Source organism: Bactrocera tryoni, chromosome 3, assembly GCF_016617805.1.
Source record: "Bactrocera tryoni isolate S06 chromosome 3, CSIRO_BtryS06_freeze2, whole genome shotgun sequence".
Taxonomy (NCBI): domain Eukaryota; kingdom Metazoa; phylum Arthropoda; class Insecta; order Diptera; family Tephritidae; genus Bactrocera; species Bactrocera tryoni.
Window position 1 is genome coordinate 17,871,219 of NC_052501.1, and position 12,623 is coordinate 17,883,841.

The following is a 12,623-nucleotide window of genomic DNA, read 5'->3' on the forward strand; positions in this document are numbered from 1 at the left end:
GAAGGACACGAGGCAAAAAATTTAAATGCTGCCAAAGCTTTAAATGCTAATGAATTTAGGAGTCATGCATATTTTGACTTAAAAAATGAACAAAGAACGCCAAAACTCGAAGCGCTCACTCATGTATTACAAAGGTATAATGGGTATGAGTGTCTTAAATGCTAATGGCTTTCTTACAAAGTCATGCGATGTTTCTCGGTAAAATCTCCATTAGCCGCAGACGCTGAGAAGTGTTTGTAAATACTTGTATGCCCACGACACGCTGTGTTGTACCGCTACTGTTCACGTTGCATCTCATTTGGCTGCATAAAGTCCTTAGCAGGTGCGTGGTAGCTTACTGGTGCTAGGGTGTCCTAACACCCGAAATGCGCACCTTCCATACAGAAGCGCCACAATGCGAAGGGCAGCGACCACGCATAGACGAAGATGAATAACGTCTGAATGAATAGTGTACAAAAATAAACAACGTCAAATGGCAACGGGATGGGGTATGGTGCGAAACCAAAAGGCCAATGGCTGGTAGTAAAAGCCAAAATACAAACACACGCTCCATAAAGCGCTATAATTGCGCAAATAAAATGTTCGCATTGGCGAAAATCTTGTACTTATTATTGTTGTTGTTGTTGCTGTTGGTGTGGGTGTTTGTAAATGTTGAACTTTCAGACCGCGATGGTGGCTGTAATATGTACACACGTCAGCAAAAATAATAAACAAACAAATAAGCGAAAAATATACGCTCACTCAATTTAAACGCTCACACCAGCCGACACTCGAAAGCATTTGCCAACGATGAGTCTTCATTACATTTGTTTGTGTATGCAAATGTTGGCAATACTAATGTTGCAATAACAATGACCGCATTGCCCATGAAATGACTGCTGACGGTTCTGTAGACACTGTGTGCTCACACATAAATATGTATGTATGTGTGTTTGTTTGTATGTATGTGAATATGTAAGTGTCGGTGCTGCCATGCGAAAGTCCAGCATTGTGCGTGCCATTGTTGCTCCAACGGTCTTCTTTAATTCACTGCTTTGTTGTGGTGTGGACTCGCCATAAATCCTTGAAACTTTGTTACAACGCATGCACTGCTGTGACTTACCGCCTCACAGCTAACGTCTGTTTACGCTTGCCTTAAAAGTTGAGATTAGTAGCTGTCATTTAATGAGCGTTGGTGGCAGTTTATCATGTCTTCGTGCTTCATAAATGTTTTTTCCCTTCCGAAATGTTCATTTTTAGGCGAGGAAATTGTTAAAAATTACATTGCTGGCTGAAATTTAATTAGTGAAATGAGGCATACAGGAAATTTAAGGTGTAATGCAACTGCATCCAGCTTTAAATATACCAATTTAATGGACAAGATTTTCGACAAAAATAATCAAATAGACAAGAGTAGTTCTGTATGTTCGGGGGCTTATTACTTGTATGCCGAGAGTCAGCGGCAATTAAAAAAGTGTAATTTTATAAATTTAAAATAAATAAATTCTAATATTAAACTTTCATATTGATATGTATGTATGTACATATGTATGTATGTATACGTATCGAAATGAAGAAAAATAGCATAAAATATATTTTTTTGAAGAGCGTTTGATAGGAAATGCATTGGATTTTCAAAAAATGGAGGCGATATCTGAGTTCATCATCTGATCAAATTTGACCCGGACTGATATTTTCACTCATTTTAATATAAATTTTTATTGCCTCTTTAAAAAATAGGCACCGGAGTCAATACAAGCATGCCAATGCTTAATCCAATTTTTTATACAACATGTGTATAAGTGTATAAGCCTGAACTAGGCTGACCTTCAGTGCCTTCAACGAATTTTGGTTCGCTTCATTTTTGTAGCACTATGCGCTAGATTGTTGCGCAGTTTCGACGTCTTATTCATAAACCCACATTTCATCATCTGTAATAATTTTTCGTAATGATCTTTGATGAATTTGGATCTCCAGGTACGTGATCGTTTGTTCTTTGTAAAAGGTTCAGGTTGAGAAGCTACTATCACAATCGACAGTGAAATGCTTTTCTACTCATCAGCAACTCGGTATAAGGAAACTGTGGGATTTCACTTCAAGCTCCTTACTTACAACTGCAAGCAAAACCGTTAGCCAGCCTACCTGGCAATGTTCGAAATTTCTACGAAAAATCGAAAATTTTACAAAAGAATGCAGGTATTAATGGACGATTTCAAGATCGGAGCATACTCTTCTAGGTAACATCTGGAGATGAGAAGTCCGGTTTCCCAATCGATGAGGATGGAATAGATGTTCCATTACCCGATTATGATGAGGTTCGAATAGAAATTACCCGCTTGAAGAACAACCAAAGGACAGGATCCGATAGATTACCGGACGAGCTATTCAAAAACAGCGTCAAAGAAAGCATGCCCGATGACTCGAACCTAAGTGTGCTCTGCCCAATCCACAAAAGTGCACCCCCAATCCGCGCCAAATACCATGGGATAAACCTTTTTAATATCGCACAAAAGGTCTTATCGAGCATAGTGTGTGAAAGACTGAAGCCCACCATCGACAAACTGATTGGATATTTTCAGTGTGGTTTTAGACCTGGAAAATCTACAATCGACGCACCACCTCTTCGTCGATTTTAAAGCTGCATTTGATAGCATGAAAAGGAGTTGCCTTCATGCCGCGATGTCTAATTTCGATATCTCCGGAAAACTAATACAGCTGTGTAAACTAATGTTGAGCAATACCAAAATCTCCGTCAGGATTGAGAACGACCAGGCATGAACAATGACAATATCTGATGAGTCGGCCTTAAGAATTTCCAAGAGATAAGTTTTGCAGAAAAATTATGGTCCTTTGGCATTAGCAAAGGCGAGTACCGCAGTGGATGCAACGATGAGCTGAACGAGATGTACGGCGGCATTGACATAATTCAACGAATCAAGAGAATACTCCAGATGTGAAGGTTTTGGATTCAGTACCCGCCGGTGTAAGCAGAGGAAGACCTCCACTCCGTTGAAGATATCAGGTGGAGAAAGGCCTGGTTGCACTTGGTATCTCGAATTGGCGCGAAATAAGAAACGATTGGCGCGCTGGTGTTAACTCGACTATAACCTCGTAAGCGTTGTCTAAACCTGTAAAAAAGAAGAGAGGAAAAACTAGATTTGATTTTGAAGAAGCTCTTAAGAAAATCTTATCAATCTAGCCATGTCTGTCAGCGTGTCTGCATATATGGGAACTATTGACACAGTTCTAGGGATATCGTTGTGAAATTTCGAACAAGTCCTTTCTCACTAAGAACCTGCACACCGCCCATACGCAGACCACTATATAGCTGTCAATCAAACTGACCGATCCAAATCAAGTTCTTGTGTGGAAGCTTTTTTATTTCTGAAAGTATTTTATTAGTTCAATGAGGTCGTAAGGAGTTGCATAGTACTTTACCTATTTATAGGGATGATTATTAACAAAGTCCAAAAAAGTGAACTCAAAATAATCTGGAAAAATAATAAATTATGTAAGATAATAGAAAAAGTCCCATTGTATGTCACCAATATCCGTGTTATCTTACCACAAAACTTAATGATGATAGAAGTTCCACTCGAAACTTATCTGCACATGTTCACATATATCAGTATACACCGAGGTTCGTACCATATACAATGCACATACATATGTTCGACGAAAAGTCATTGGCGTTCAGAGATTTACTTTCATTTTAATTGAGTTGAATGAAGCAAGAGAAGTGCACAAAAGCCGACCACAACGACCGAAATGAACAAATAACTTTTGTGTATACATATTGCTTATCTAATTTAATGCCACCATAAATGTCAAACACATACGCACACACTATTTAATTACACCGCAGATATTTATTTCAATGCGAAGATTTAAAGAGCCGCACTGATGTTGCAGGCCATTCAAGTTAAATTACACTTTTCCATATAAAAGTATGTATAGTATATAGAAGCATAAACATGTAGGTGGGTGAGCGCTTTTGTGTGATAATAAAAAGAGTGGGTCCACAAAAACGTTAATACCACCGGAAAGTGCGGAAAGTGGCACTAATGATGCTAATTACAGCAAATGGCCGGCTAGTGCAAAAACACGAGAGTATTATTTATTTAACGCACTACTTACATATACATATGTATGTGTGTGTTTGTTTGTATATGACTGCTATGAGGAGCTCGTGTTGGCCTGCAGATATGAGAATAAATGGCGTGGAAGAAAACGTCATCAACAGCATTTATTTATTTTTCGTGTGAAGCGGGCGAAGAACCACCAAAAGTACGCTTGGAGGTTATTTCTATGAATGTAAACACAGTTTTTCTGGTCTCTACTTTATTAATTATATAATGAAGTAAGTTATTAAATAGTGTGTTATTTTTTATAAAAAACCCTTTTGAACAAAATATATGTATGTATAGCACTTTTGTTTTAGCATTTATTACTAAAATCTTAAAATTAAACTGTAATTAACTCCGATGTGAGTATAGTATCATCTGATTCAAATATTAAATTTTTAGCTATTTGATCAAAATTGACCCGGACTAAAAAAAACTACATTTTCTTATATTATAATATATCTAAATTATCGCCTTAAAAATATTAAATTTTATACTTTTTGATCAAAATTGACCCGGACTAAAAAAAACTACATTTTCTTATATTATAATATATCTAAATTATCGCCTTAAAAATGGGCTCATCTTCAATCAATAAAAGCTAATTTTCCACTTTTTCAATTGTATAGACTCAAGTGGGTGTCTTCAGCGAATTTATGGTAGAGTTTTGCGGTCTCGGCTTATTTTTGTAGTGCCATTCTGCTTAGTTTCGACGTCATACTCGTAAACCCAACCTCTCGATACCAGTATTGATGCGTGTGATGAATGTAGAGTTCTCAAAGCAGCTGAGCATTTATTAATTTACAACCTTTATTCGACATCGTTTTTCAAATATTTTGGAGCGAGTCTAGCACACGCTTCATATACAAGACATAAGTCTAAAATCATTCATAAGAGATTTTGAGATCTTCTGCTAATTTCCTTCTGCCAAAACGATGATTTTCAAGCACTGTTTCTTTAATTTGCCGCTAACTTAGAAAAAAGTTGTGATCGATTTGGTTTGCGCCTGCAGTTTAAATGAACTAGTTCGATACAAATTTGATTAGACATCGGCAAACTATACTGTTTATATTATACCGCGATTTGTCAGTCTTCTAAAAATAGTAATCAACTTTGAATTGTCTGGTACATAACTCAAACTTCTATAACTCGAAGTTATCCTTAACTTGATCTTATGAATTGGCAATAGAAGTCAAAATTCATACAAATTTCCTTCCATAACTCGAAGTTTCTCTAACTCGAAGCCTTTTGTGAAATATGGTGATTCGAGTAAGGAAGATCCAACTGTATTTTGTAACAAAGGAACACATATAGCCTATTTTTCTTCTGGATATAAAACTACAAGGTGCGTTCCAAAGAAAACTGGACTTTTTGAATCTAGCGCCCCCTGGTAGCGTCATCTATATGCTGACTGGTGCGTTGGAATCTGCCATCTTTATCGATTGTCCAGTGAGTGAATTTCATGACATTTCATTGATTGGAAGTGAAGTTAGCGCGTTTTAAGTGCCAGAATGTTTCTGTTATCGGTGCGAAAATGAGCCTCGAACAAGGAGACAACATTAAATTTTGTTTTAAAATTGGTAAAACTCTTACCGAAACGTTTCAATTGATGAAACAAGCGATGATTGCCTACCTCGTAGCAGAGTGCACGAGTGGTTTCAACGTTTCCAACGTGGTCGTGAGGACATATGTAATTGACGATCAACATGTGGGCCAATCAAAATCCGTAATCACCGGAAATCATCATTAAAATTCATGGAAATGGAATCGATTTATGGCATTTTGACCGAACATTTGGGCTTACGAAAGGTATGTGCACGGTTTGCTCCGCACAAATTGACTGACGACGAAAAATTGCTCAGAATCTAATCATCGATCGACGCTTGTGACCGATTATTTGATCAAAAATCACATTTTAACCATTAACCACTCCCCGTATTCTCCTGATATGGCACTGTGCGACTTCTTCCTTTTCGGAAAAATGCATTTGCCCACGAAAGGAAAGCGTTATGCAGACGTAGAGGCCATTCAAAAGGCTTGCACCGGCATACTGGCGGCCATACCGGGCATACCGGCCAGCGAGCTAAAACACTCGTTCGGCATGCTTTTTGACCGTGCAAAAAGCTGTATTAAAGCAGAAGAAGACTACTTTGAATAAAATAAATTGATTTTGGTGAAAAAAACATTTTTTCTATTTTTTTTTTAAGTCCTATTTACTTTGAAACGCACCTTGTAAATAGCACTGTAAAGTAGTATCCTCATACTATCATGTATGAAATTCAACTCACTAACATTGTTCTAGCTTTCACGTGCTGAAATTTTTGAAAAGCAGCTAGTAAAAAAAGATTGCTTTAGTGTCTTTATATAACACAAAGACAGCTTGTAGAACTCTCGCACTTCTCATATGCCGGAGTGTACTTACAAGTTTTAAGATGCCTCCGAAAAGAAAGTCCTAGTAGCAATCGCTTTTAGAAAAGAATGTTTGTTTTTGATCTAGATAGAAAACTGGGATCGAATCATAGAAAAACTGACTATTAATTCACATATGACTTTTTTATTCATATTTCAAAAGTTCAAAAAAATAAATTTCAAAATAATAGAAGCGTGTGTTGGACCGAAAAAAGCGGACCTATGCCGTCAAGATTTCTACTTGGTCGTTTCAAAAATAAAACTATGACAAAAATGAGGAGTAGTTTCGAAATGAGTGCGTTTAAAATTTTAAGTTAACACTAAACCAGCTGGTGACAACGCTAAAATTGCTATAATTTTGAATATAATTGAGTTTTGATAAATCCTTTTTGGAAGATATTTTGGTTTATTTTAGCTATCGAATTATAAATCGAAGTCTCGAAATTTTGATTTTTTTAATTTCCAGACAAGAATAAGTGCTGATACCGAACATCACCTGGAATACTGAATATAAAAGTGTCATTTATTATTATACAGTTTTCGGTTTCCCTGAACCCAGCCCTTACTTGTCATTTCAAAACTTGTCGTTCTGCACATATTATATTTCACATTATGTTTTTCTTGTTTATCCACAGATCTGCATATTCGGCACAATTGCGAACATCCTGAACATAATCGTGCTAACCAAAAAGGATATGGCCAAAGCACCAATTAATAAAATCCTCAAATGGCTGGCGATAGCGGACATGTTCGTGATGATCGAGTACATACCGTTCGTTTCTTATCAGTACATCTACATGAAACCAGGTATGTGTAATTACAGTTAACTACGCTTTATTAAATATTTACCGTATACAAATATGGCTATGTAAGTAAATAATTTGTATTTACAAGCGGTAATTTACGGGTGCCTTGTGGCTATTGCATTTTCATGCTCATGACCACCTGTCTCCAATTTCATTATAACTACCTGTAGGCACTTAGTTTATGCTACATAATTACTGTTATGAATTTGCATTTATCACTTGTTTGTTACAAAATAATTAACTGTATACACACGTGTGTTTGTGTTTGTATGTATTCGGTTTCAGGTGAGGAGGATTTCAGCTATGCCTGGGCGGTTTTCGTGCTTTTTCACATGCACTTCACACAAATCCTGCACACGATATCCATCGGACTGACGGTGACTTTGGCAATATGGCGTTACGTGGCGATAAGGTATGTACGCATGTGTGTTGTGTGTGTTGGCAATTAATTGCCTTGTGCACACATGTGCTTACCATGTAAATAGTTTTTGTTTCCGTTTTGCACCTTTACCGTTATGTGTGGTCATGTTGATGTTGTTCTTGTAGACATTTTTTTAAATCAGGTGTGTATGAGTTAGTGTTTGACGTTTTGCAAAGTCATGCATGTGCCCCTGTGGCATTTGTTCGTGTTAAAACTGGGTTCTATGCATAATTTGCTTTGTTCTAATCTAGTTTATAGTTACTAGCAGCACCAGCAAAATTGCTTGAGGTTTTCCATGCATTTAAAACTTTGCTTTCGAACATTTCTGTGTACATTGTTGTAATTACTTTGTCATATCCGCTTTCATACGACAGAGAGCATACACTTTGCCAAAATATTGCGGTACTTATCATTTATGGGCACGCATAACGTTTAGCTTCTACTCAGAGCACGCACTTTACATTTAGCATTTCAGCAAAAAGAGACCATTGAATCATGTCATAACGAGGCATCACTATGATCCCGAACAAATAACAAAGAAAACATTAACTTTCTAATAATCGGTATGTCCGTTTGACTTTAGAGTTCGAGCAAATGTTAACCTCCCATAACAAGTAGTTAAATCAACACATATACGAATAAATTTAAAGTACTTTAGAAAGAGCAATATAAAAAAATACGTTAACTTCGGATGCACCGAGACTATAATGCTCTTCACATATGAGATAGATTGCTATACAATCGGTCGTTTTGCATGTCAGCTATATACTATAGTAGTTCGATCTTAACAATTTCTTCGGAGTTTGTATCATTGCCTTTGACAGAAATCCATGCCTAATCCCGTAAAGATATCTCGTCAAATAGCAAAGTTTTCCGCATAAGGATTTGATTTTGGTCGATCACTTGGCCTGGCAGCTATTTCTAAATTGGACCGTTATCGGCGGTTCCGACAAATGAGCAGCTTCTTTGAGAAATATCTAATTTTTTTCATTTATTTTCTGCTTAGTTTATTGCTTCTGTTTCGTTAATTACGTGGAGGGTAAAATGTTTTTTATCTAAATGTTAACACCTAAAACTAATTCAGAAAAATATATCCTCCATAGTAATGTTAAGATAAAAAAATGAGAATTAGATTAGAGTCTATTGTGCCCTTAGAACCAATATGCCATCATTTTCGATCTTCCGGTTGACTTTACATCGGGTATAATACAAGGTGCGTTCCAAAGTAAAAACTGAATCTAGCGCCCCCTAGTAGCGCCATCTACATGTCGACTAGTGCGTTAGAATCTGATATCTTTATCGATTGTCCAGTGAGAATTTCATGACATTTCATGGATTGGAAGTGAAGTTATTGCGTTTTAAGTGTCAGTATGTTTGTGTTATCGGTGCGAAAATGAGCTTCGAACAAAGAGCCAGCATTAAATTTTGTTTTAAAATTGGTAAAACTTTTACCGAAACGTTTCAATTGATGAAACAAGTTTATGGCGATGATTGCCTATTCCGTAGCAGAGTGCACGAGTATTTTCAACGTTTCCAAAGTGGTCGTGAGAACATAAATGACGATCAACATATGGGTCAATCAAAATCCGTGATCACCGGAAATTCCATCGAACCTGTGCGTGAATTCATCAAAAATCAGCTGAAATCATCATTGAAAATTATGTAAACGGAATTGAACATATCCAAACTATCGATTTATCGCATTTTGACTCAACAATTGGGCTTACGAAAGATGTGTGCACGGTTTGTTCCGCACAAATTGACTGACGACCAAAAATTGCTCAGAATCAAACATTCGAAAGACGATTATTTGACCAAAAATCACATTTTAACCATTGACCACTCCCAGTATTCACCTGATATGGCACCGTGCGACTTCTTCCTTGAAGTCCTTTTCCAACATTCTGATCGTTCCGCACCAGAAATTTGATTCCGCGCACAAAACTTAATGGAACATCTTTGCTGAATAATTTCACTCATCGGACGAATCGACGAATGTACTTTATGTACTACAGAAAGACAAGTGTATACTAAGCACTAATGATTATTTTGATGAAACATTTGACACAGATGACACTGACAGAGTCCGTTGTGATTTACGTGAGTACCTGCCGGCGAAGGCCTAACCTCACGGCGCTTTCTATTTCTAGAAGCACGTAGATCAATAAAATGCGTCGATCAGCGCCCCAAAGCATAAATGTATTCAGCACTCATACCTTAGAGAACCAAAGTATGAATGCATTCTGCACTTATACCTTGGGAAGGGTGGATAGGGACACCCTAGCCGCCTTGGTCGGGTACGAGGCCTACCTAAAACCGGCCGCAATGCGACTCCACATTGGACAAAATGCCCTGCCTGCATTTAGGTTCAAACCACAGCCACCACGAATCTCCACAAAGGGCCAAACCCAATGAGCAGATTGGAGTAACCTCCAAGGGCTAACTGCTCCCTGTGGTACCAGGTTAAAGTCTCTGGTGAGACCTTGTAGCTTTTGCTACTACCAGTTGAGTCCCCAAAAACTCAATCACTGGTTGCATTTGTCGCTGTCGCAAATGCTTTATATTAGGTGAATAAGCTGATTATAATAGCACTATGTATTTCTGACTTAGACCATGCTGACATTTAAACCAAGACCTGTTATGTCAGACACAGTGCATGTGGGTTTTAGAGTTATATAAGTATAATTTCATTCTATAGTACTTCAATTAATTTTTCTTTTATTTGGCAAGCGTTTCACATTTATTTAAACCACATTTCATGTTCAAAAGCCGGTGCATGTGTATGCTTATAATTATCCTGGTCCAGACACAATTAGTGAAATAAGTGCAAGCACAGTTAAAATAGAATAAATAAGCAAAAGCCAAAGTCATTTGTACATAAATACACATGTTATTGTTAAATTATATATGTATGGGATATACACATGTCTATATGTAAGCTTCATTTTGCCTGTAATCCAGATGCTGGTAATGCGTGGGCGTTTCTCATAAACTGAGCATAAAGGATTCCATTGAAGACATCGCCCGCTGATCCTCTGATTGCTGTTCACATCACATTCACTTATATACATAAACACATACATTTGTTTGTATATGTCCATATTTATCCATCATTAACCACAAAGAAAACCCTTCTATTAATATGCGAAAATGTGCGTGCTGCATTTTCAGCACTGAAATCTATGCAGATTGGTTCAATTATAATTTAATCTGATATCAGTAGTCATTGCCATTCTCTCATTTTCTGGAAAATCGTAATTACAAGGTCAATGGTACGTATATTTGCGCTCAATAATAATGATATTTGTAAGTAATTTCTTGGTACGAATTGCTTGGAAATATGAGCCAATAATACTGTTGTGCCACGTGAGGATAATACAGAAATGAAATGACAAAACATATATGTACATATGTAGATTAGAGTGATTCAAAAAAAACAATTTTTTTTTCATTGATATAAAATTCATAAGAAATAAAAAATTTTCCCAAAAATAATCAAACTTCAACCGTTAATATCTTTTAAACGGTTGGGTTTACGAAAAAATCATAATAAACCTTTTCGGTAGAGCATTCAATTTCCTACAAAATCTAAGGAACAAGATATTTTTTCAAGTAGTTGGAAGCGAGATATAAATTTTTCTATCTGATAGTAAGAAAAAATACTGTATGTAGGAGAACCTTCCCGTTACAATTAAAAACTCATGTTTGGAGAGGCTTTCTTAGAGGAGTCTAGGAACCTATTTTTCCGAGTACGAAACGAAAAAAAAACTTTTTTTTGAATCACTCTAATGTACATATGTATATACATACATATGTATATACATACATATATATATTATTCAAGATAAATTTTTTGTTGCAAGGATTTTATTTTGATTGGCTCCTTTGTATCTTAAAAACTGAGGGACTAGTTCGCGTATATACAGACAGTAGGACAGACAGACATGGCCAACTTGACTTAGAGTCTTTGGCGGAGTGTTACAAACTTTGTGGCAAACTTACTAATATCGTGACAAAAAGTCCACGGAAATTGTAAATAGAACGCAAAAAAATCAGTATTTATTTTGCCAATTTTTGCAGTACTCGAAATACTTTTCATAACCACTTTTCGAAATGGCCTTCAGCTCCTTCAGCGACTTTTGTTTTATCTCTTCGATCGACTGAAACGCATTCCACGTGACTCGATGGTGCATCATCATCGAGTAAAATCTATGAAATGTTCTTCCACAATTCCGTCCGTTTTCGACGGATTTTCAAACGCAAATGGATCAATACGGCTAAATTAAACTCCTTATTGACTGTCTGTCCCTCCGAAACAAATTCATGATACACGAAAAAGCGAATATCAAAAACAAAAAAAAAAACAAACATTGAACTCGCCTAGATTTTTGAGCGGCTTTGGCGTGATTTTTTTGGTTTCGGCTTGTTTTTCCCTTCAATTCCAATGATTGTTGTCTGTTTGCATGCCTAACTCTTAAATCCATGTTTCGTCGGCAGTTATAATTCTCTCCATGAATGTCGGATCGGAATTATTTTTGAAAAAAATTCAGTTTTATCGCGACGAGTCAAGCAAGAACGCGTTTCTTACCCAAAATATCAACCTATTCGAACGGACTCTTAAGAGATGAACTCTCTTGCAATCTCTTGCACCATATCCTTCACTTGTTCAATATTTTCATCAGCTGAAGAGGTCGAAGGACGTCCATGATCCGTATCATGTCTTCAACGATCTCTCGAGCGTCTTTGAAGGGTTTGTACCGCACGAAGTCTTTTGTTTTTGATAAAACTGAATCCAACATGGCCAGACGCTGAATTCTACCATATCCTGCAAACAACTGAACCGCTTGAAGCAGGCGATCGACCAGAAGCGTTCAGAATTGGCCA

The 12,623-nt window shown here is 36.9% G+C and overlaps 2 protein-coding genes across 2 annotated transcripts in view; one reads left to right on the top strand and one right to left on the bottom strand.

Annotated features, from left to right (window-relative positions):
- The window catches only part of LOC120771270 (G-protein coupled receptor dmsr-1), an 81,069-nt gene that overhangs the window by 47,550 nt on the left and 20,896 nt on the right, over positions 1 to 12,623 (top strand). The window contains exons 3-4 of the mRNA XM_040099193.1: positions 7,148 to 7,319; positions 7,604 to 7,730. Coding sequence (XP_039955127.1) covers positions 7,148 to 7,319; positions 7,604 to 7,730 — 299 coding nt within the window. The remainder of the gene's footprint in view (positions 1 to 7,147; positions 7,320 to 7,603; positions 7,731 to 12,623) is intronic.
- LOC120771272 overlaps positions 1 to 12,623 on the bottom strand; it is a 41,697-nt gene that overhangs the window by 19,474 nt on the left and 9,600 nt on the right. The window lies entirely within an intron of this gene.